Source organism: Trachurus japonicus, chromosome 14 (assembly GCF_045865225.1).
Source record: "Trachurus japonicus isolate A0001 chromosome 14, Traja_1.0".
Taxonomy (NCBI): domain Eukaryota; kingdom Metazoa; phylum Chordata; class Actinopteri; order Carangiformes; family Carangidae; genus Trachurus; species Trachurus japonicus.
The window spans coordinates 33,015,991-33,041,924 of NC_140920.1; the positions used below are offsets into that span (position 1 = coordinate 33,015,991).

A 25,934-nucleotide genomic window follows, 5' to 3' on the forward strand; every position below is an offset into this window, starting at 1 on the left:
TCTTACTGCAATTTGTGTTGTCAGAACTTATACTGACCCCCGGTCTGTCCATATGTTGAATACTTGACCTCCCACACACTCACACTCACAATACAATCAACATCAACATTTTATTTTCGTTTGTTTTAATTTTATCAAATGGAACTCAGTGACATGTTGAAATTCAGCTCCATCTCTAGCACAGACAGAGACAGGTCCAGGACACAGTAGCGCATAGCTTAGCACAAGCACTGGCTTTCCAGAATAAAACAAATCAGAAGAACAGTTCACACCAACAGCAGCACAGTCCCTCTGAAATCCACAAGAGGCCACTGTGATCACACAGTGAGTATAAATACAGTCAGTGCACTTCCTACACAATCAGAGTCGTGTAAGGGCATGCGTTCACAATAAGAGTCCTGTGAGGGGGAGACTTTCACAATATAGTTACTGTCAAAATAAGTTAACATGATATTTAATTAGGAGAATGACATCAATATTTTAAACACACATCAATACAATACCGTAAGATTATGTATACAATAATATGCCAGGACAGAATTTTCAGGCTGATTAGCTGAATAAATAATGAAAATAACAACAACCTCCATTAAAACAGTAGGCTAAATTTCAAGATATTTTTAGAATTTAATTTTCTGTGACTCCTTAGCATCAACAAATATATACAGAAGAAAAACAGGAAACAAAATATATATTTTGTCAGCTTGCAGTGACAGTTTGTTGTTAGTGGAGTATTATTTTAAATTTACTTTCGAATTAACTTATTCATAATTTTACTGATCTGGAACATTATGACATAATGAACATCACATCACAGTCTCACAGAGAGAAGGAGGGAGGTCAGGGGAAGTGGCATGAGTGCTTCAGGAGGGGGCTCTGCTGTTTCTGCCTGTCAGGTGCTAATGTTAACCTCGCGGTTATGCTAGCTTAGCCACAGTTATTTTACAGGTAGTTCAGCTGTCAGAGCAATAAAGACATAAAAACACAAGTTTTCTCACAATTTATTTGTTTTGTTGATTTTGTTAATACTATGCTACCTAGCAGAGCTGGCCCAAGGCGCAAACCTTTATTTAATAAAAAAAAAAAAATAATAATAATAAATAAGCAGATGGTGTATTTACAGTAGTATGTCTATTGGTATATTTTGTTACTTGTAGCCTACAGAAATGCCTAGATTACATTCAGTATCCCAGTTAGGCCTAGATCACTTTGAATATTAGGCTAAGTGTAAATCAATCACAGGCTGCACTTTTAGCTGAATTTGGTACCATATCGGATTAAAAACCATAGATGGGTAAAAACATGCCAGGCTAGGATGGTGATTTGTAATGGCAGATTAGAAAATTAAATATGTTAATAGTAGGTGTGTAAATGATCAATAATAAAGCCCCTAAAATGAAAATTTGCTCAGGGCGCTGTGGAGGCTTGGGCAGGCCCTGCTTCCACTCTCCAGTCACTCTGCCCAATCAGCCTTTAGCAGTTGTCACTGAGTGTTTGTGTTCATGTTGTATGCTTGTTGCACCCTGGAGTGGAGGTGGGGCTTCCAGAGGACCAGTGGAGGGAGGGATGTGTGTTCGCTTCACTGTTGATGACAAGTATCAACAGATTCTTTTACTGCACCTTAAAGAAAGATGATTCCAACAGGTACACACTGTATAAGGACTACAGTACTTAGTAGTGTCTCTACAGTACTTTATATATCATGTGGTATTTAGTTTTTTATCACTTTAGCTTTGCTGTGATTCTGTTTTCAGTCAAATCCTAACTTAAGTTTAAACAGTCTGTTTTGTTGTAAAGTTCACCTATGTGATCAGTGGGCAATCCTGATCTGCAGGGAAAACCTCCAGATATTGTGACCTGATGTTTTTCTACAGTGGACCGCTGATCCGCCATGTTCCTCAGGTGTGTCATTAAGGCAGAGCAGGAAGTGGGAACAGTCATTCCACCTGAGCGTCCCTGTGATGTCATGGGTGACACCAGCAGGTATGTCAATCTGGGCTTCCTGTCGTCTCACTGTCTGGACGACGGCGTTCCCTGCCTGCCCTTGTGCTGCTCTGTTCTCCGACCATTAAGCACCACCTCTCGCGCCGTCCCAGCATCCTTAGCCAGCGGTGACACCAGGCTGGGCCATCTTTTCCCCGTTGACCCCGGGAGGAGGTCTCGGTCAGAGGGGGAGGCGGAGGACCAGGGCGGGTGAAGCCTGGAGGAAACGCTGCGGGGGCTGGGGCTGATGGAGGAGAGCGTCTGCTGGCTGCCGCTGAGGAAGGATGAGGTGTTGGAGCCCTGCTGGCTGCGGTAGTTGTAGTAGGCCTGCCAGCCCTGGTGCTGCCGCTTCCAGCGACACCGCAGGATCCTGATGAAGGACTGAAGGCACAGCCATAGACAGAAAGACAACTGTCAGTGTCACCATGGCACCCAAACTACTCTCTCTACATTTAAGTCCAGGCTTAAAGCCTTCCTCTACGACAGAGCTTTTAGTTTGTTTGGTTAGTTTTGTTTACACTGAAGTCATGTTTGACCACGTGAGATATGGAATATTGTGGCGTGCACTGCGGAGCACACCACACACTATAAGATCAGAGGAGAGAGATCTTATGCGATCTGTCTTTTGTTATCATCAAGTGTGTGGTCTCCTAATCTGTGAAGGTTTGAAGAATCCTGTAGTGTGTGCCCGCCATTAAGACTGCTGGGGGACACATCTGGTTACATGGAGCCTTCTCCTCTCCTCTCCTCTCCTCTCCTCTCCTCTCCTCTCCTCTCCTCTCCTCTCCTCTCCTCTCCTCTCCTCCACACATTTTGAACTGTCATTATCATTATCTGTTGCATTATCTGTTGCCTTGACTGTTTATCAGTGTGTGTGTGGGGGTGTGTGTGAGGCAGGTGTGCAGCTACCTGTTTGAACTCCCGGCTGTAGCAGGGGTAGATGATGGGGTTCAGGCAGCTGTTGAAGTATCCCAACCAGAAGATCACCTTAAAGTAGGTGTCAGGAGGACGGAGGCTGCTGTTGAACGACCCTAAGGCAAGGCAAGGCAATTTTATTTGTATAGCCCGTTTTTACAAACAGTATGTCTCAAAGGGCTTTACATGGCATCACAACAACATCCTAAGGAGACACACACAGGTAACACACAGATGAACACAGGTAACCTGCCTGGAAGGATAGTTTATTATGTAATAAATAAAAATAACTCTGTAATGCCAGAAGCACATACTATTCATCTTTAATAGAAAAGAATAAGAACAATCACAGGGATTAAAGGACCTGTCCTAAAATGGTTTGAGTCATACTTATCTGACAGGTTTCAATTTGTTAATGTTAATAATGACCATTTGGAGTATAGCAGAGTTACATATGGTGTACTACAGGGTACAGTTTTAGGGCCAATCCTCTTCATTCTTTACATGCTCCCATTAGGCGACATAATCTGGAAGCACTCAATCAGTTTTCACTGTTATGCAGATGATACGCAACTCTACTCGTCCATGAGCCAGATGACAGAAGCCGCCTCATCAATCTGCAAGACCGCCTGAAAGACATTAGATCCTGGATGTCCTCTAACTTCCTGCTACTGAATTCAGATAAAACTGAGGTCATTGTTGTAACAATAGGACTGTTGTCAGGCAACATTGTAAATGGAACACTACCGTTGCCGGGTAACAGTGTTAACTGCCAGCTGATGTATGTTTACGTTCTGAGTCTTTCAGTTATGTTGATTGTCAGTCGATATTAAACTAGTAGGCTAAGCAAGTTTACTTTAACCGTACATCCTGTAGTTGATTAGCCTACATGAGACAACAGGACAGGATGAAACAATCGTGTTTGGACCTAAACACCTCAGGGACACGTTCTCCAATCAGATCGCTACTCTAGATAGCATCACCCTGACCCCGAGTAGCTACAACTGCAAGGAACCTTGGAGTCATTTTTGACCTCTCCTTCAGCTAGGACCGCCTTCTTCCACCTGCGCAGTATCGCTAAGATCATGAATATCCTCTCCCAGAGTGATGCTGAGAAACTGGTGCATGCATTTATCACATCTAGGCTGGACTACTGTAACTCTCTCCTGTCAGGATGTCCGAAAAACTCTCTAAAGAGTCTCCAGCTGGTCCAGAACTCCGCAGCAAGGGTTTTGACAGGAGTTAGGAAGAGAGAGCACATCTCTCCCACTTTAGCTTCTCTCCACTGGCTTCCTGTATGATTTAGAATAGACTTCAAAATCCTCCTGCTGACTTATAAAGCTCTTAATGATAAAGCTCTATCATATCTAAAAGAACTCATTATTGTCCTACCAGAGCACTCCGCTCCCAGAAGGCAGGTCTGTTAGTGACTCTCCATGGGTCAAAGAGGCAGACACTCTAACTACATTTAAGTCTAGGCTTAAGACCTTCCTTTATGAGAGATGTTATCTCAAGGAAATTTAAATCGAATGCAACTGGACTTGGTTATAGGAAGATGTTTCACCTCTCATCCAAGAGGCTTCATCAGTTCATGTTTGCATCTGACCAGGCTGGGACTGGTCCAACTATCTGGTGTGGAGATTCAAAAGAAGAGTAAAAGAAGCCATCTATGTCAAAGTAGAGGTACCATCCCTCAACAGGGGAGGAGGTCTCAGACACCACCTATCTCCAATTTACAATGCTGCCCTTTCATCCCTTCCCAGGAGATTCAACAATCTAGCCTCAAAGAAAAACAACTGTTCACAAATGGCCTCATGTGTCTCCAACGACTATCATTATAACACAGTAGAGCACTAACAAAGTCGAAACCAACTTTTTGAAGCCTCTTGGATGAGAGGTGAAACGTCTTCCTAGACAAATAACCAAGTCCAGTTGCTTTTGATTTAAATTTCCTTAAGATAACTATGACCTGGACAAATGAGAATATTCACAGGTTTATGACAGAGCTTTTAGTTAGGGCTGCTTCAGGTAGCTCTGAACCATTTTATAGCTATGCTGCTATAGACTTAGACTGCTGGGGGACACATCCGGTTACACTCCCTCTCCTCTCCTCTCCCCCCGCCCCTCTCCCCTCCCCTCCTCTCTTCTCTGTTATTTCTTGGGAGATTTTTAGTGGATGTGAGGGTCTAAGGACAGAGGATGTTGTTATGATGTCATGAAAAGCCCTTTGAGACAAACTGTTTGTACAAATGTAAAAATGGGCTATACTCAATTGTCTTGCCTAACACACAGATGAATACAGGTAACTCACAGGTTTTTCCTTGAATAAATTGGCACTTGATATGGTTTATGTTTTTTGGCAGTGTAATCAAAGGATCAATTCCATCATCAACTTCATCATCAGCAGAATGTTATCAGTTGAAACACTGGGGGGACTGATCAGAGAACAGCATACTATTGAACATCCTATAAGTGTGTTGTGTGTGGACTTCACAGCTCATAACATTTAATTATGTTTGATGACTCAGCAAACTTTAGCCTGCCAAAAAAGAATGGGGAGGGGGTGGGGTCCTTTGCAGCAGCACAGTCTCATAACAGGAGTTATGCCTGCAGTGTGTCAGGGATCAGGAGGATCAGATGGATCAGGAACATCAGGAGGATCAGGAGAAACGTGAGGATCAGGTAGATCAGGTGAATCATGAGGATCAAGTGGATCACTAGGATTAGGAGGATCAAGTGGATCAGGTGGATGAGCTGGATCAGGGACTTCAGTCTTCTTATCAGTGGGATTATTTCTCCCAGAGTATGGACTTGTATGGCTGACCCATAGTTTCTTCTCTGGCTAAATATGAAGAGCGTCACGATGGAACCTCACGTCCGTCAGGGGGACAACCATGTGACACCTGCCCGTGATGTATCACTGTCCCGTCTTAACCATGAATCTCCAAGTTTGGTGGTTTCTTCGTCTGAACAGCAGCTATTTTGGTTTGGTTTTAGTGCTTTGGGTTTGAGCCACGTTCTTCATGTAAATATGTCCTCTGTTCCCAGGAGCTGGCCTGCCCCTCCACAGGCTGCTATGACAGTTCCTACTGTACTCCACTCGGATACTGCTGTCGGCCACACGAGGCAGCAGAGTCTGGAGTCCTCTGAACATGTGTGTACACTACACTCACGTGATGAGAGGTGTCTAAGTGTTAGTTACAACTACAGTTTCAAAATGACGTTACAGATGGACGTGGACAAAATTGTTGGTACCCTTCAGTTAAAGAAAGAAAAACCCACAACTCACACTGAAATAACCAGTGTCCAATACTTTAACTGTTCTATATATTTGTTATGATCTAGGCTATATTTTAACTGTTCTTTATGTTCTACATGTTCTGTGTTCTGTGCAGTCTAGTAGTAGTAGTAGTAAACCTTTATTTTACCAGGCAAGAATTGCTAAGAATACATTCTTATTAAGGCAATGGCCTGGTAGGAGGTGAAAGACCTCCTAAGGGCCTACTATATATATTGCAAGTTCTATATTTTCTATCGACATACTGCATAGAGAGAGCAAGCATGTTCTATTCTCTATGTTCTATTGAGACATCTATAAAAGAGCGGACCACTCGTGCGCACTCACAGAGTTAAGTGGACTTAACCACGGTCACATTTCATTGGTACTAAACAAAACACAACTCTGCCCACAGCAGTACATTTTTTGCCAGAACGAGGGAATGAATTAGCTCAATGAAATGCTTCTTTATAAAAGAAAAATAGATATTTATATAACTGTCTGTGGATGACATCATCTCCCCTCTGGTCAAATGACAGTGTGACGTCAGGTTATTATTCGGATTGAGAGAATTTACATACCAGAGGTTTTTCTGATTGAAAACAAGTTCTCATTTTGATGTCACAGTGTCACCATCAATTAATCAAACCTCTGCTAAGTTTAAACAAATCGTAAAAAAGGTCTAAAGTCTTTGTGTGTGTGTGTGTGTGTGTGTGTGTGTGTGTGTGTGTGTGAGCAGACGCAGACTTGCAACATTAGATTGAAGCAAAATAGAGGAGGTGGGGTCTGTCCTCTGATCCGGGACGCAGTGCAGATCATGACTCAGCATGAGGTGAAGACTGCATCACTGAACGACTCAATATTAAAACAGAGGGAAGTCAGAGTGTAGACGCACAGAGGACACAAACACACCGCCTGTCCTCGGAGGGGAGGGTCGCTGCAGCCGTGACACAGGGCTGAGTGAGAGCTCTCTGTGCTAACTGTTCTGTCAAGATGCTAACTGTCCTAGCTTTGCTGGCTGTGTTGATCATTCTAAATGATGCTAACTGTGCTCATCACCACTCCACTTAGTCTCTGGTTCTAGTCTCAAAAGACTCTTCCTCTTTGTCTGGGTCTGACTGATGCTCAGGCATGTGGCCGAGTCTCTCTGATGTTTCCTCCTCTAACAGGAGCACCTGAGCCAGCAGGTGTAGCAGGTCTGGGGAGTAGCCTACTCAAGGCCTGATCCAGAGTTATCGGAGTTATATCCTCTGTGACAAAGCTTTTAGTTAGGGCTGGTTCAGGTAGCTCTGAACCATTTTATAGCTACACTGCTATAGGCTTAGACTGCTGGGGGACACATCTGGTTACATGGAGCCCTCTCCTCTCCTCTCCTCTCCTCTCCTCTCCTCTCCTCTCCTCTCCTCTCCTCTCCTCTCGCATTATTAACTGTTTTCTTGTCTGTATACAACATCTATGTCACGTCTGTCCGTCCTGGGCCAGGGATCCCTCCTCTGTTGTTCACCCTGTGGTTTCTCCTGTTTTTTCTATGGAGTTTTTCCTCAGTGGATGTGAGGGTCTAAGGGCAGAGGATGTTGTTATGATGCTGTGTAAAGCCCTTTGAGACAAACTGTTTGTAAAAATAAAAAGTGCCTTGCTTTATCAACCAGGTGGTAGGAGGAGGTGAAAACATGTTCAAGACCTCCTGAAGTGAAACAAGTAGCCTATTGCTCCAACTCCAATCCTGTGTCCACGATCATTGTTCATTTATCTGTTGATGTTTGCCATACTCATGTCAAAAAGTTATTATCTGGGGGGCGCTAGAGAGCCCGAACAAGATGGCAGCATAGCGTGACAGCTCCCTGCAACCTCGCACACAAAACTGCTCCAAACCTCTGTAAACCTGGTCAAAAACAAATGATGTCTAAACCCCCAGCAACAAAGGAGTGCGTCATCTTCTCGAACGCTCGCCAAACAAACACACAAAGCAGCACGAAGACGGCGACTTCGACTCCAACTCCGGTCAAGAATGTTGTAGCCAGCAACATGGCTAATGTCGCCGACGTGCTAACTGAGCTTAGATCACTCCGCTCCGAGTTCAGTTCGAAGCTGGACAGAATTAACAACCAACTGGGGGAGCTGAGGCACTCTATGTCAGTGATGGAGAATAATTTAGGTGACATTAAACGAGATGTAACAGCTAATGAACAACGAATCGAGGAGGCCGAAGTCTGCATAGCTGCTACAGAGGACGCGCTGGACAAGACCGAGATGGCTCTGGCTAAAACAACAAAGCGGCTCCCATACCTGGAAGAAAAGACAGAGGACTTGGAAAACTGCGGGAGGAGGAAGAATATTCAGCTTGTTATGGAGGGATGTTGTGCTGTGTATGTGTATAGTGTGTGTTCTCTCTCCCTGTGTGTGTGTGGGTGTGTGCCCTCTTCCCCTGTGTGTGTATGTGTAAGTGGAGTTGATGGCCCCGCCTTCCAAGATGGCCTCTCCACTTTGTCTCCTGTCAGCACTGCCAGCACCCACCATGTGTCTTTGTTGATCATATATAAACTGTGAACCTTGTGGCCTGTTCAGTGGCCCAGGCTTGTGTGTTAGCCCTCACACAGCAAGCAGTGGTAAAGGGAGAATCCCGTTTTCTTTTGACCATGTTTTCTCATGTTTAACTGCAGGAGAGTAGGTAAGCTGCCTGTATTAGTTTTGTTTCAAAGGTAAGACTAGGGCCCAAGTGATGTTTCTGTTTGTTATGTTGGGAAGTGCTCACGTCTGAGATAATAAACTGCTTCATATCTGTGATTCAAGTGGTGCTGGCCTTATTGTTTGTGATCAGCGAGACAGGTGGAGAGCCACCTTATGCTGCAACCAGGCTCCCCTAGACCTGGTTGTAACAGGCTGTTTGGTCTTAAGGAGGGAACTGAAGGTATGCATCCTCTTTTGGACTTTACAAAAGATATGCTACCCCAGTGGCTCGGCACTGAACCCCGACAGAGCATTTATGCTGGAAAGAGCCCACCGTACCCTGGCTCCAGCAGTTCCCAACCAGAACTGAGCCGTCCTCCCTCGCCTTCTCAACTACCAAGATAAGGAACACGTCCTACGCGCCACAAGACAGCCGGACATCACACACGACGGATCCAAACTCGCATTCGTCCAGGATTTTTCAGCGGAGACGATCCGACGAAGACGGGAGTTCAACGCTGTAAAAAAGCTGTTTGTTGACATGGGGACCTTCTGAGGATTTCACCTCCAACCGTGCAGGCTGAGAGTGCTACACAATGGGAGGACCCAGATGTTTTCCTCCCCACAAGAGGCTGAGGAATTCTACCGCAGAATCTCCGCCAAATAGCCTATGATCAGGTTTGAATCGCTTCCTATACATGGAGAGGGGTGAGTGCAGTGACTTTTGTGCAGAAAATAGGCTCAGCACCGGGCTCGGCGGTGGTCACTTAAACCAATTTGCTCTACAACAGTGGGAAATATGAACAATTAACAGCAGGGACATACTGGTTACTATCAAACAGAAGTGCAAAACTTCTGTTTCATTTTCATTTTCATTTTATTTTATATTATTTATTTACTTTCCTGCGAACACTTGCAGTCTGTGTATGATTGTAACTTTATTTTGGATATGTTAAAAAAAATATAGGCTTCAATTTGAAGCACACACTGCCTTTTTTTCATAAATATGTGTGTAAAAATCATGCTATAATTATTATTTATTCAAATATTTTTATTTCATTTTTTACCTGCATATTTGCTGTTAAGTTGAGTGACGTATCACCCAAGAAAGCTAAGCTTAAACTCTTTTCTGGAGATGCACTTTTTCTAAACAAGATGTGCATTGTTGACGGATAATTGTTACTTGCCGGTCAACTTGACGGTGTTACCTGTTCCAGTGGGGTTGCCTTGTCGTTTGGGGACCTGGCTGGGGTTTTGGGGAGGTGGGGAGGGGCCCCTCATGCTCTACCTATGTTACATTCTCTTTTACTAACTTGTTGTCTTATATTGTTTTTCCCTTTACTTTTACTGTATCATGGTCACACGAAACCAATATAACATGCAAATTCATGATGGATATGATCACCTTATTTAATACAGACTTAGGAATAGTTGCCGGAGATTTCAATTGTTGTATGGATAGTAACTTAGACAAATCCTCAACTATACTGTCTAATCCCAATGCTTCTAAAACTCTGAGGTTAGCCTCGGTTAATGTACGGTAGGCCTGGTCGACATCTGGAGAGAACTTATTCCTACAAGGAAAAGACTACACTTTCTACTCGGCTAGACACAAATCATACTCTCGAATAGATTTTTTTTTTTTTTTTTTTTACCTCAGGATCATCTCTCATCTGTAGTTTCATGGGAAATAAAAAGATTAAAAATTTCAGGGGTGTTGTTCATGTTACATCCAATTGAAATTGTTTCAAAAGATTTTAATGTCCCTTCCCTGAGCTGTGAGGAATAATTTGTGCTTACATTGCATCTGTGATTGTGCTGACTCTGCAGAGCATCTCTGTCACAGGGATGAGCCTGCATCTTTCCCCCACTAGCATAGGTGCTACCTTTGATTCAAGGATAACTGTATGGTTGGATGTGAATATATGGATGTCTTTAAAGTGAAGGTGAAACACAGCAGAAGGTTTTTCTGGACTTTTCTGTGACTGATGCTGTGCTCTGTGTTCTGATGAAGCCAGGTCCTGGTCGGTCTGAGGACCAACATCTCCATTTGTAGGCTCCTGCTGCTGCTGTACAGAAATAGCCATTGGTCCAACTCCTCTGATCCCAGGATTGTTTCTCTGAGGATCAGAGGGATCATTTCGCTCACAGTCTGATTGAAACCACTTTGTTCTCTTATGAAATCTGCTCAGAGGTCGTGAGCAGGTAACGCTCACACACCTGGGGCTCTGCTACTCAGCTGGGTCTTACAGTTAGATAAATGTTATGAAAGCTGCTGCTTAACACTCAGAGCTAACCTCAGACAGGATTAGAGATGCAGGAACCAGTCCAGGAACCTTTTTAGGAAATATGGGCTTTGACTGGTCTCGGACAGCAGCAGCATTCCTGCACAGGTCGTCTAATGGAAATCAGGACAAAAACAGCCTGAGAGGAACCAACCTGAGACTGGGACTGGTGCTCATCCCATATTAACAGTTCAGTGTGTGGAGAATCAAAGATTGTACATAACAATGAAAAGCAATAATCAATCACTGATCATTTTTTCCCTTGCTTCACAATCATATGATCAATCATGTGATCACCTGGCTGTAGAGAAGAGGAAGCAGCTTCAGATTCTGCTGGAGTGTTGTTACAATCTGATCAGTATAGGCTTAGTCTTGGGACTGAGACACGCCTTCATCATCATCATCAATGCACAGTGGGTCTCATTCATGAAACGTTAGTAAATCTGTGTTTAGATTTGCACATAAAAGCTCACACTAGTAAAACTATACTCTGGCTTCATGAACGCTGCGGGAAACTCAGATTTGATCGTAAGCACGTGTGTAAGATCATGAATGACCACCCATCGTAAATTTACAGCACGGCCCGGTGATCAGCAAATTAGCATAGCTCTCCACCCATGAATAGATATACAGTATAAGGAGACCCTGACCACCATATAAGGAGGTAGATGCATCCTGTTCACTTGTGGCCATGACGCAAACAAGGAAAGAGGGAGAGAGAGAGAGAAAAAAGAGAGAGATTGGGGATCAAAGTCATTTTGGGTGAAGTGGAGTCCAAAAAAAATATTTAATTGTCTTCTGTTAGTAGTGGTGTGACTGGGACAGGTAAATCAAAGGCGTGGAGGGAAGTGACAGATGTAGTGAATAAAGTGTCCTCAGTTTAAAGAACCATTTAACAAGTAAAGCCAGAATAGTTCAGTCAGGAGCAGGTGTAGTTGTAGTAGTGGGTAGTTAGGAAAAGATCTGAGCTACTAAAAGATCGATAACTATAGAAATTCACATACATTTCCGGCTGCACACAGTATACACACCAATTTGTGCTGCTTACATTTCTTGAATGAGACCCACTGTGATCTCAGATCAGTCAGTAACACACTCTGCTCAGTATTGAACACAAACAGCGTCCTGCCTAGCTGACCACCCATAGCTCAGCTCTAATCTCTGTCACTGCTGGGTCTGGTCCCAGAAACGCTGGCTGGTGACTGATGGGGGATGTAGGAGAAATATTTCAAACATGAAGAAACAAAGTCTTTCACTAGCCGTCAGCCTCTCAAGGAGCTAATGCTACAGAGCTAGTATTAGCAGCTGACACAGCTCGGTGTGTTCAGTGACAGAGGCTGCAGCTGTTGTGTTACCTAAGTCTCATGAACCAATCAGAGCACAGCATCTCACACATGGACCACAGTGAAATCTGAAAGCTTAGTTCTAATAATCAACTCTGATTGTGATGAATCAGACAAAGCCTCGTCACATCAACATGTTTCTCAAACATGCAGTGTTGGTAGTTACTTTGGAAAGTAGTTAATTAAGTTACAACGTTACCATCAATTAAAAGTAATCAGTTAAGTTACTGCGTTACCTATGAATAAAAGTAACGCGTTAGAGTACTTATGCGTTACCAAAAATTGAAAGCCTTTTGCAGCGCCTCGCACATGCTGCAACTTACGTAACAGACAGACACACAGCCTCTTTTAAATGCACCGAGTCCTGACGAATAACATCAGTCATCCAACCAAATTAACTCTACAGGATAACAATAACAGGAAAGACAGTCAGAAATATGCCACATAAAGGTTGTTTTTTTTTTTGATCGCAGAACTGATCAAAATTCAGGAGTTGCCGTGAATCCCTCTCAGCGGCTTCACTGCTCGATCGGTCTGTCAGTTTGAACGGAGGACTCACGTGTGGAGAGGAGGAGGGCTGGCGAGACGTGAACTTCCTGCCTTGTGTGTAATAAAAGTTAAAAATGCGGTTAAATGTACTGGTATGACACTGCTGCTACGGCAGCTATGGAGTAGAGATCCGGGCTGGACCGGGGGAGAACTGAGCTGCCGCTCGCCGAGAGGGCGCTGCTGAAAGCGGGCAAGCACTGAGAGCCGGCTGCTTGTTGCTGCTGGAGAAGCAGGTCCGTACGTGGAGCTGATCCATGTGAATGGATCAATTTTTTTTGCGGTCAATAGAAGCTTATCACCAACGCAGAGTGTGCATTTTACTGTTATTTTATCCTTTTCGCGAGCGAATTGAAACGCACGCGCACACACACATAACGTAGGTCAGCAAGGCACAGACACATCACAGCGCTGCGCCTCGGCTGACACATCCGCAGGTTGCACAGTAGTCGTATACTGTCTGACAAAAAGCCGGGATTTTCCTTTCCTTATCCGGTGAAAAGTAACGGATTACTTTTTAAAAAAAATAACTAAGTTACTGATTGCTCAACTCACTAAACTAACGCGTCACGTTACACGTTACACGAAAAAAGTAATTAAAGTACTCTAACGCGTTACCCACAACACTGCAAACATGTGACCTGGAGACCTGTCCAGCTGCTGATATGTAAAAAAGACATCCAGGGTCTTGCACTGAACTGCCTTTAAAAGGGACATATTATGGAAATATCACTTTTTGAAGGCTCTTTAACATATATTTAGGTGTCTGTCGTCTTTCGGCCAAAAAAATCTGTAATGTTCAGGCTCCCTAGGTTGAAATCCATGTGGTTTTATGAGCTGTTTGGCTGTCTGGCAATGATGTAACTAGTTTTTGAATTTGCATAACCCCACCCCTACCTGGGACTGGTAGAAGGGGCAGGGCGGGGCAAGCAGTGGCTCATTTGCATTTAAAGGGACAGGCACTGAAACAGCCGTTCTCAACAGGGCTGTTTTGAGAGGATGAAAAGAGCTGTGATGTTTGATCCTTGGGGGATTTTGACCAAAGCATGTCACAGACATGTTGTTAAGACACCTGGGAACTATTTTTATTCGTGGAGAAGGGGCAGAATATGTCTCCTTTAATAATAACCTTTAATTTGAAGTGAAGTTAGAGGTAACAGGGTGAGCACGTACCGAGGGGCAGGACCAGGAAGAAGGGCAGCCAGCACAGGATGAACATGCCCACCACCACGCCCAGCGTCTTGGCTGCCTTCTTCTCCCGGGAGAACTTGAGCAGTTTGACGGCCAGCGTGCTGCGTCCGGCTGACGCCCCAGGACACATGTCGTGGGCCTGCTGGTTCCTGCAGTGGATCCTCAGGGTGAGCTCGTTGGAGTTCTCCTGACGCTCCCTCATAATGCCAGCCTCTAGGTTCTTGGTGGTGCGTTTGGCCACAATGTAGACACGACAGTACATGGCCAGGATGACGGCCAGGGGAATGTAGAAGGAGCCCAGCGAGGAAAAGAGCGTGTAGAAAGGTTCCTCTGTGATCTGACACTGACTGTCGTCCTGCAGGAGGCAGCAGAGAGAGGATCACATTATACCAACACAATCATTACAGCAACAACATCACAAAACCACAATGGCAACAACAACAAAAACAACAATACACCATAATAATCAGACACAGATATCCGCCGGAAAAAATATTTTTTTAACGTAACACACGTAAACAAAGTTTACGCCGGAGCCCACTGACTGATGGGTAATATCTGTGGTCAACATCCGGTGAACTGGGCGAAGTGAGGAACCGTTGTTCACTCCCTACCTACACAGTTCACAGTAGCTACCCTTCAAACTGCTCCCTGCGGTTTGGAATCACACTGAACATGGCAGCACACTGTGTAGTCCACTGTGCAGGGAACTACAGGGTGATGGGAACGCAGCTGGACTGGTCACATGTTACCACTGGGATCACCATGACAGCTATAACTCTCATCATTTGACACTAGGATATGCCACAGGGTATGCCTCTGGAGCTGTGCATCACTCTCTCCATGATACAAACAAACTAAAAACCTCGACGCAAAATACACTAAAAACATGAAAACACAACTCACTCTTACACATATTCCAACGATTCAGCACCAAACACCAAGGATGATGACATCGCACAACCTTGTGGCCTCAGGTCATGTTATTTAAATGCTTTATTGATGGAAGTAAACTAAATTACTACTAAAATCTATTTGAGGGCAGGAGTTGACCCTCTGGAGATTATGGGATGGATCAGTGAGTCTCCGGAACAGACTGCTCATAAAGAACATGAAGTGACTGCTGATCTGCACATTTGCAGTTTGCATAAGATGCAACGATGTGTTTTTAACTGCACTGAGAAGCTACACTGACATACCTGACTGCATGACCAACGCATAAACACGCATTTTTTCCACTGACCACTGACCTGGGGTCAGGGACCAGTTCATCATACAATGGAACGAAAAAGTATGTGAACCCAGTCAGTGTGGCTGTCCACCAGCTGAAACTCAGTAGAAGTTGTGTGATGCAGCAGGACAATGAGCCTAAACATTGAAGTAAATCTACTATCCATCTAAATAATCTAGAGGAGCTTCAACAAAAGAAAATCCACCTTTGGGAGCGGCCCAGTCAGAGCCCAGACCTGAATCCAATAGAGATGCTATGGAATTACCTCCAGAGAGCCATTCACACCAGACATCCCATAATAACATGGCTGAGCTGACACAGTTCCTGAGTGCTGTGCAGTTCTGACCTGCAGCTACAGGAAACGTTTGGTTGAGGTTGTTGCTGCCAAAGGAGGTTCAACCACTTATTAAATACAAGGGTTCACTTACTTTTCCACCTGCACTGTGAATGTTTAATGGATATGTTCAATAAAGACATGAAGTATTATTTGTTTTGCTTGTGTGGTATGAGGTTAAGCACATTGTGTTTGTTTAAACTTAGACTTTTAAACTTAAAGTAACATTGCGGAGTTCTTAAAATAATGTTTCCAGACTCATTGCAATGGTAGAAAAATGGTTAATAGGATGAATGGTGCTGCCGCCGCAGCCTGAGCTGGGTCGCGTCGGCTGAAACTGCACTAGTCTGGCTTGTCAGGCTACAATTAATCCAGAAAACTAAGGTTCACATACTTCTTCTTGCCACTGTAGTATTGTGTCAACTGAGTGTTGTCATGCCAGGGCAGAGCAGAGGTGTCACATGATACACACCAGACATTATCAACATCAATTTAACATCAACATTACACCACAGCCTGGCAGTCCTCTGCAGAGTTACGTGAGGTAAAATCAGCAGCTCTGATTGGATTAAAACTCACATATTTGAGTGAGACCAGTGAACCTCAGTGAGGGAACAGTTTGTGAGTTTTCTATAAGCAGAAAGCTGAGCAGCCTCCAGCTGGTGACTCACTGGACCTGGTGGGTGGACGACCTGAGTCCATCTGACTCCACAGCTGAGCTCCACTAACTCCTCTCTGAGCTTCACATGAAGCTGCTGCTTCCTGCACAGCTTCAACAATGTCAACTTATGTACTATGACAGAGTTTTAGTCATATGATTTCAATAACTGTTTTCTTGAAGTGTTATACTGGTATATATAATTAACTGCTGGTCACGATCCAAGAAAACACACACACAAAGACACAAATGTGCTACAAAAACAGAAAACAACTTCATGAGCTTAACAGAACACGAGTGGTCAAAACCTTGGGCGTCATGAGCGTTACAGTGATTGTGTTGATGCTCTGCCCCCGTCCCTGGGTTAAAAAAAACTGCTTTGTCATTGGTGTCATGTTTGACAGTGAGTTTAAATTTGACAAGCAAATTGGCTCTGTAGTCAAAGGCGCCTTTTTCCAGCTGCAACTTCTGGCCGAGGTAAAACCATATCTCTCTCCTAGTGACCTGGAGAAGGTTATTTATGCCTTTATTTCTTCGAGGCTGGATTATTGTAATTCATTGTATGTAGGTTTAGACCAGCGCTCTTTGCGATGCCTGCAGTTTGTGCAGAACGCTGCTGTTCGTCTTCTGACAGAGAAGCAAGAGCACATAACCCAGTTCTGGCCTCCCTGCACTGGCTTCCTGTCCGGTTCAGAATTGATTTTATAATATCCTGATTTTTGTTTTCAAAATTTTGAACGATATGGCCCCTGTGTACTTAGTGGAACTCATACATGTTCTCAGAGCTCTGAGGTTTGCAAATGAAATAAATCTGCATGTGCCTAAAAGCAGGCTAAAAACTAGAGGCGATCGAGCGTTGGCAGTGGTGGGACAAAGTTGTTTGATTTACTGAATGTATGTGTCATTGCTGAAATTGTCTTTTGAAATGTACCATTGTATTTTATAAAGCACCTTGGTCAACCTAGGTTGTTTATAAGGTGCTCTACGTGACCATGACCTTGACCTTAATTGTTTCTAGGGACCCCGAAGTTGCAGGACCCAGCCAAAGACTAATGCTAGGCTTACAGTAGCTTACATATTTGCAATAATTTGTGAATCTTGTGATATTGAAGGCATAATTAACCAAACAAACTCACCTTATTTCCAAATGCCACTAAACAGAGGCAGACACTACATTTAAAGGAGAATTCCGGTCATTTTTTACCCCTAAATCGTTGTCCTGATGGTCACCCAGTATTGGGGGGAGCAAAAAACACGACTAAAATTGATGCAGGCAAACCAGAGTTACACCATGGCTAACCGGCGCTAGGGATAGCGACAACGCTAAAGTATGAGGGCAATTTTTTTAAACCACAACAAACACTCAAAAAACAATCAAATATCTATGGTACATGACTGGAATCCTTGTGGAGTTTTTCCTCAGTGGATGTGAGGGTCTAAGGACAGAGGATGATGATGCCATGTAAAGCCCTTTGAGACAAACTGTTTGTAAAAATGGACTATACAAATAAAATTGCCTTGCCTTGCCTAATAGGTAGCCATCCTCACAACTTCTTAAGTAAAGAAGCAAAGTAAAGAAAAAATCAGGTGTGTAGAGTGTATGTGGCCGGTAGCAGCATGGAAAGAGAAAGCTTTCAGACAATACCAGACAACTTCTCCCACTCGGATGTCACCCATTATAGCCCAAACATTCCACACAATACACACAATCTCAACATTTCTCCAGAAATGATTAAAACATGGAATAATACATCAATAGATGAGACATGTGATGTGACTATATTTCCAAGTAAGTGAAAGTACGCCAGAGCAGTAGCTATTTTAACAACTAATGCTTATCATTATCATCTTGGCAGGCTCGAGCACTTAGCTGTTTGCTGATTGGGTCGTGACTCTGAGATGAACAGCATCTTCTTGTTGTTTTTGTTGTTTTGTTGCTGTCAAGACAAGTGACCAATGGGATGCTTCATGACTGCAATTCATGTCAGGAAGGTGAAATGCATTATGGGAAGCGGTTGTGTTGGATTCAGACAGAGGGGCTGTAATGTATATGTTTTCCAGGTTGTTCCCAGTGACTTCTTCACTCTCACCTCACAAACACTGTTCAGCCATAATGTTACACAGACGTTTAATCTGGATAAACAGGAACTGATTATGATCCCATACCTGTGAAGGCGGCTGCTTCCAGCCTAGCAGCGGGCCGATGGAGATGATGATGGCGAGGATCCAGACACCCAGCATGGCGAGCAGCGCCCTCTTCTCTGTGACTATCATCGGGTACTGCAGTGGGTAGCGGACACCGATGTAGCGGTCGATGGAAATGACGCACAGAGACATGATGGATGCTGTACAGCACAGGACGTCCACCGCCGCCCAGATGTCACAGAAGATCCTACCAAACACCCAGTAATCCAAGACCTGCAGAGACAGGAAGGATCAGAGTCCAGGTGAGCTGGGCCTGCCCCCCGACCAGGCTTCATTAGCTACAACCAATCACTGGGGTGTAGATATGGACCAGTGTATATGATTTTGTTGTCTCACAGACTTAGGATCAGTCACTTCACAGGGAAATAAAATACCTTTAACTGACAGGGGATATTCCATAGGGTGGGAGAAAAAATCGATTCACATAAATATCGCAATATCTTTTTTGACGATTTTTAGATTTTTTTTTTTTTTTCAAAAATAAACTTTTTTTTTTTTTTTGAAAATTTTTTTTTTTTTGGATTTCTTTTTTTTTTGTTGAAAATTTTTAAAAATATTGTGCAATGTGCATTTGTTAGCCTTTTTACATACAGAGAGTAAAGGTTTTGAAAAGGGTTTAAGTTCACTTTATAATGGAGTACGTTAATTTATAGGCTCCTACAGTATTTGTGTGCAGATAAATATTAAAAATGCAGACTAAAAATCGAGAGAATCTGCAATATCGTAGAATCGCAATTTGAATCGGTGTCGAATCGCCATCCAAAAAATCGTAGAAGAATTGAATCGGGAGAAAAGCATATTGTCCCAGCCCTAATATTCCATGAAGAAGGATTAAGGAAAACCCTTGTTGCTTATTTCGATAAGTCTGGGTCATTTAAGTTGAATTTGAAGTTGTATGAATCTCCATGGTAACCTATGCCAGTGAACAAGCCTGCTCCAGACCAGGCTTAGATACGATCTGTGTCAAAGAATATATTTCACCTCAGATTTCATCTTCCAAAAGGAATTTTCCAGTCATTAGGAGACAAATGACACAGAGCAAAAAATAAATTAACTTTCTACAGAGCAATGCTCCCTAACCAGAAGTCAACCTGTACACCAGTGTTCACAGTCACCTGCCGGCTCTAACTTTCCTCTCTGTGACCTTTGACCATCTTTTTGTTTATCCAGTGAGCAGACATGTTGTTGTGCTGCTGGAGCTGATTCATTAAAGCATGTTAAGGACATTTGAGAGCCTCCTTCTCCATCAACTCATTTGTCACAAATCTCACACATGGAAACGCTTACAAAATGGTGCAGTCCTTGGAGTCTCTATCTAATGTTTTAATACGGACAACAAAGTTTATTCTCAGGATAAATGTAGCAATAAACTCAAATACTGCTGCGTCCACAGTGGTTAATTTAATGTAATATTGCAAAAGTGGTTTCAATGAAGTCAGTGATGAAGTCAGTGTATAAATTCTCCTATATCTGTATCTTCTTTCAGCAGAATGGCACGTACTTGATGAGGAGGTATCACATGGACGTTTTTTGGGTAGGTCGGACCCACTAACATTTCCTGATGACTACTTGTATGACAGATGCAGGTTTTGTGGTGATGACATGTGTTATTTGTGCAGATTGCTGGGACTCAAGATAAATCACTGCACAGCCTGGAGCTACACCGACCATCCCACAGATGGTCTTTGTGGCTGTGTTTCTCTGCAAGGAACCTGTTCATGTCTGCTGCGTTAGAGATGCTGAACATTTGAATAAAGGCATTATTTTCTGCACTGCCACAAATCTGAACTAAAATCTTTGGCACGCACTTTATCACCTTAACTGGCCACAGAAGAATGTGTACATCAAAGAGGACTTCTACTACCTGTAAAACACATTACAGATGACTAAAGATGTGTTACATTGGAGTCACAGAAGCCACTAACCACCCTACTTTGTGTTACAGTTTTTCCTCATTCTCATCATTGATCTGTTGGACTGTATCCCTATTAAACGTCCCTCAGGAGCAGATGATTGCATGCTTTTTCCGGTGGTGCTGTCCGGCTGATCAATCGGGCTGCTGTTGCAACTTGTTTTTTGTGTTTTTTTTCTGTCTTTTTAACTGTGTATTCTTCTAGTGGGTAACAGTTTAACCGTGCACTGTGATACTGTTTCAACCCCAACAAGGACTCTGTGAGAGATGACAAGGAAAATCTGCTTTCCATCTGAGAAGTGGTGCCTCTGTTCACGAGCGAGCTGGCTAACTCTGTTTGCTAGCGGCCAACAGTAACTCTGTCGCATACCAACCAAGCATTAAAGCAGAAGTAAGTGGAATATTTGTGTTAATATAAGTCTTAAATAGTTATATCTTCTGACAGCAATCACTTATATAGAGCATTTGGTCCAAAACACGGGTCTGTTAGTCACTCTGCTCTGCTGTAAGCCGAGGAGAAAACTTTCCTTGTATCCTACAACCTTTATCCAATGGGGAGAGAGAACGGCATAAAGGGGCGGTCCTCTCTGTGTGTGCAGCCAAGGGATGCGCGTGAATGTGGTGACGTAGGGACGAGGGCGGGGACTGCTAACTCCATCGGCTGACAAAAAGTTAGCCAAAACGACCTGATCGCTTACTTCTGCTTTAACCATCCTCATATCAACATTTTGCCAAATTCGCCTATTGCCATAATCCCTATAGTATTAGATTAACGCAACAGAGGCGCGCTGTATTTCCACGTTTCCCTCATCAAACTCATCAATTACACAACTACACAATTGTGACCTACACATTCACCACGCTATGAAATAATAGGCTAATTTTGTAACATTACGACACATGAAACAAATACTCGGAACTACTTGCGCTTTTGAAATCACTTCGCCCATGCAGCAGCCGTGTCTGGAATGTAGTTCCAGTTACGCATTTACCTCGAAAACAACTCTGTCCAATAATGTTCCATTATTATTTCATAGTGTGGTGAACGTGCAGGTCACAACTTGTCCACCAGAGTGTTTTGTTGGATTTGTGTATTTGAGGAGTTTGATGGGGGGAAACATGGAAATACCGTGTGCCGTGCAGAGCTCACGTTTCTGCCCTGCTGATCTAAAAACAGCTTGCATCGACAATAAAAGGTAATGAACCTACTGCTAAAACTATAAAGATTATGACAATAAGCGAACTTGCCAAAATGTTGAAATATCCCTTTAAGATTGCAGTCTTCTGTGAGCCATGGCAGAATTATTCAGATACTGTTACTACATACTGCATTGCCTACAGTACCACCAATGACAGGTACCCAGCGTACTCCAAAGAGACCCTGCTAGTGCTCTGCAATATGAGCACCATCACCGGTGGAGGAACAGTGGAAGGAGAGAGGCATCTGGCAATGGCTCCGCCTTAGGGCCAACAGACCACCTCAACCTTCAGTTATCCTGAGCAATGTGAGGTCACTACATCTACCATCTTGGTATTCACCGCAACTTGGATCCGGAGAGATTTCCCGGACTCACTAGTGGAGCTGGAGGGCCTCTCCTCTCTGTAGAAGAGCAGAGGAAGGGGCATATTTCCAGTCTTTGCAGACTCAACGGTTTCCCTTAAACCCACGTATAAAACCATTCTGAATTCCAGCAAACCGCAACCACAAATAAGGGGATGCCTGTTGTGCACCGACTGGAACATCTGTCATAACCTGGACTTTGATGAGGCAACTGTCTCAATTACTGACTACATAAATCATCCTTTCCTATACACTTCCCCCCCAAAACAAGCCACATATTAACAAGGAGGTTAAAGCTTGTATAGATTAAAAAAAAGAGTCAGCCTTTAAAAACAAGTACATGTGTGAGCATGCCTTAAACTGCTAAACTAAAAACTAAATTGTCTTTTGGAAAAATCGAGAGAGTAACACCAAAGCAACATGTCTGTTTGTTGTATGACCTTCTTGTGGCATGATGTGTTGAGTGTCTGTTTGTCTGCTCTAGTTGCATTCCTTTTGGAAACATGTGCTCTGCATGCTACATGCATTTACGTGCTACAGCTTTATGTAATATCTCTATTTGCTGCTGTGTTTTGACATATAGTGACATAATGTGATTTTAGATGAACCATATAATTTGTAAACAATATGAAATGCATGTACACACATTAACACCTTGCCCAGGGAGTACAGTTGAAAACTAGCTGCTTAGCTTATACTGGTGCATTTACATTAATGCCAATTAATGTGCACTGTCTCTGTGAAAATAAACAAATAAAAGTAAAAAGAAAGAAAGAAAGAAAGAAAGAAAGAAAGAAAGAAAGAAAGAAAGAAAGAAAGAAAGAAAGAAAGAAAGAAAGAAAGAAAGAAAAGATCAAGCACTGAACATTTGAGGACAAAGGTTAGGGGACTGTTTGAAGAAGATTGCTGCCAAATCCATGATGTTGTCGTGATCATAAATACCTGTTAGTAAAACAAAACAAACAAAACAATCAATAGCCCCATCCCCAGCTTGAACAGAGTATCACCTCAGCCTTAGGTTTTATCCTAATTTACATTTCATTTACTTACTATCTTTTATTCTAGGACTCTAAATTCTAAGAATGTCCATTTAGTGGTCTTAGTCCTGTTTTATGTAATTCTGTTCATCTTGTCATCTTTTTACAAGCTGGACTTTGTGCAATACGTAACTCTGTGCAACACAAATCCAAATGTTTTCTTAAACCTGATAAAATATCCGAGTCACGAGTAGTGTTTGGAGTTTATGTAATGTCCTGACTGTTTTTGCTGTTTGTTGTGTTTGTCTTGTCAAATTGTGCAGCTGTATTCGACACTTTTAGCCCAAAACAAATCTCCTTCAGGACAATAAAATGTATCTAATCTAATCTAATGATAACCAAATTTAGAGGCCAAGTGGCTTCACTTGCTCTGTGACTCCTGTGCCAGACATACAAGTTCTTTATGTAACTGGTGTGGGCTCCTCATTTGTAGGATTGTTAAAAAGCGACTCAGGCTCAGGCTGCAGTGGTGGCACAATTCATCCTATTAAAGGAATTGTTCACCAAAAAATGAAATTCAGTCATTAGTGACTCACCCTCATGCTGATGAATACTCCAGAGTAGTTTTTTATTCCTCAAAGTGCATCTGGAGACTCAGGAGGCCGGTTCGTAGTCCAACGAAATCCTTATATATCCTTAAAAAACTACTCCGAAGTATTCATCAACATGAGGGTGACTGAATTTAATTTTTTGGTGAACTACTTCTTTAACCATTTTTTCGACCATTTGAATGAGTTTATAAACACTGTTTTAGGGCCGAGAAACGACATAGTGGTGCTTATTCTGCTACACAAGTTTATCACATTTAATTTTGAGAAAATGTCAAGTTACTCATTGAATTATAATTATTCTGTTTCTGTGTTAGAAAGTGTGTCTTTGTGGACATTGTACACATACAGTTTGTGATTACGTGCCTGGCTCTGATCCTTTGTGTTTCCTTTTTCAGAAAGTGTGAATGAGAATGAGCACCTCCACCCCCTCAGCTTCCAGCAGGAGCTGCTGCTTGAAAAGTCTGTAGCGTGTCTTTTCCATTTCTGCATCAGTGAATGTGAGAGTGATACTGCGGTCTATTAAAGAAAGCTATGGATGAACACTTATCTTAATTACTTAGAGCTGGTCTGACATATCTGCACCCTGTCATCCTGGCTTAGCAAATGTGCAACACACTGATGAGGCTCGGTCAAGCCTCGCTTTCTCAATCAGCCTGCATCCTTAATTCTGCTTTTGGGCAGTAGCCCCCAGGTCAGCTCGGCTTCCTTTAAAATCATTGATGGAAAACCCCCAGGTGTTTACCTGTGACATCACACTAATCTATTCACTGTCCTGCACAGAACTACACACAAGTGTTAGTAGAGTTTATAATGTAGTGGTTCCTTTCTGCCTGTTTGTTGTTGTTTTCTGTCTGTTGTTTAAATTAAACTAAGCCTGTTTCCATCATGACTTCAAGTTTTTCCATTAAATGTGGATGATCAAAAATCATTCCTATTAATCCGCTGATTCCATTCATTGATCAGTCCTTTGATCTTCTTTCTTTAGGCCCTCTCCTTGTCATAACTGTTATTTGACCTATAATTGATCTATCATTTTGGATTATGGACTGATATTAGTCATCTTTTTTTCACCACATTCAGCCTGAATCAATATAAACTAGACTAACTTTATCTTTTTAGGATTAGCTTTTAATTTTAATTGAATTAGTTTTTAATGTTCTAATTTTAAAAAAAACCCTGCAGGGTAAAGAAAAAGAAAAGGAAGAGCAAAAATAAAGCAAAACTCCTTTAAAAAAAAAAAAAAAACTATTTGTCCACACTGTGGAATAAATTGGTTCTGTCTGGTCCACTGCTCTGAGAACAGGGACACCTGCTATTTATCATATAAGTCTATATATTGTGATGGTGTGTAGGTAGTGGTCTAACCTCCAGGGTGGCGGACACTGGCAGCACCGTGGTCCCCAGCAACAGGTCCGCTATGGCCAGGTTGATGATGAAGTAGTTGGTCGGGATCCGCAGGTGTCGGTTACAAACCACCGACAGAATCACCAGGATGTTCCCCACTATGGCGAACATGATGAAGGACGCCAGCACCATGCCCACCGGCACCGCCCGGCTCAGGTCGAGGGGAGCGGCGCCGTGGGGGCCGCGGGGCTGGGGGCCGTCGGTGCGGTTGGAGGACAAGTTGGAGACGGGCAGCTGCGGCTGCGTCCGGGCGTAAAGCTCCACGGAGGAGTCGTTGGTCCACACACTCATGGTGGCTGCCAGTCCAGAGAGTTAATGACAGTGACTGTGACGATGAATCCAAATCCCTGCACCACCAATTAAACCGTTAATTAACCTTAAATTACGCGTCAAATCCCTTGTTCATGTGGAGGGATTTTGGCGCAGAAACAGAAGTTAACGGTGTATGTCTCCTGGGGAAAGCTTCACGGCTTCATCACGTCCCGAAAACCCGGGAGCTCTTCGGTAAAAGTCGGTGAAAACCGACGCGGGCTGTCCGAAGCCAGTCCCATGGCTGAAGGAGAGCGCTGCAGCAGCAGGTGGAGGTCCGGTCAGAGCCAGGTCCGGACGGTCAGACAGTCCGCTGCCGGACGCTGGAGCCCCTTCTCGGGTTACACTGGTGATTGAGCGGCGGGTCGTGGGTCTGTGTGTCCTTTTATGGTCCAAGTGTCGAATGTGGGAAAGTTAGAGAGAGAAGAGAAGGAAAAAAAAGAAGAGAATATATCTAACTGTGCAGAGACTCTCTCTCTCTCTCTCTCTCTCTCTCTCTCTCTCTCTCTCTCTCTCTCTCTCTCT

At 43.3% G+C, this 25,934-nt stretch overlaps 1 protein-coding gene across 1 annotated transcript; it reads right to left on the reverse strand.

The window, feature by feature from the left end:
* Nucleotides 1-1,161: 1,161 nt before the first annotated feature.
* LOC146975164 (alpha-1A adrenergic receptor-like) lies at nt 1,162-25,934 on the reverse strand. Its single transcript, XM_085798869.1, has 5 exons — nt 25,062-25,934; nt 18,597-18,848; nt 14,190-14,562; nt 2,893-3,014; nt 1,162-2,364 (listed from the first exon to the last, which is right to left on the reverse strand). The coding sequence occupies exons 1-5, from the start codon at nt 25,389-25,391 to the stop codon at nt 2,011-2,013; spliced, it is 1,431 nt and encodes a 476-aa protein (XP_085654995.1). The 5' UTR covers nt 25,392-25,934; the 3' UTR covers nt 1,162-2,010.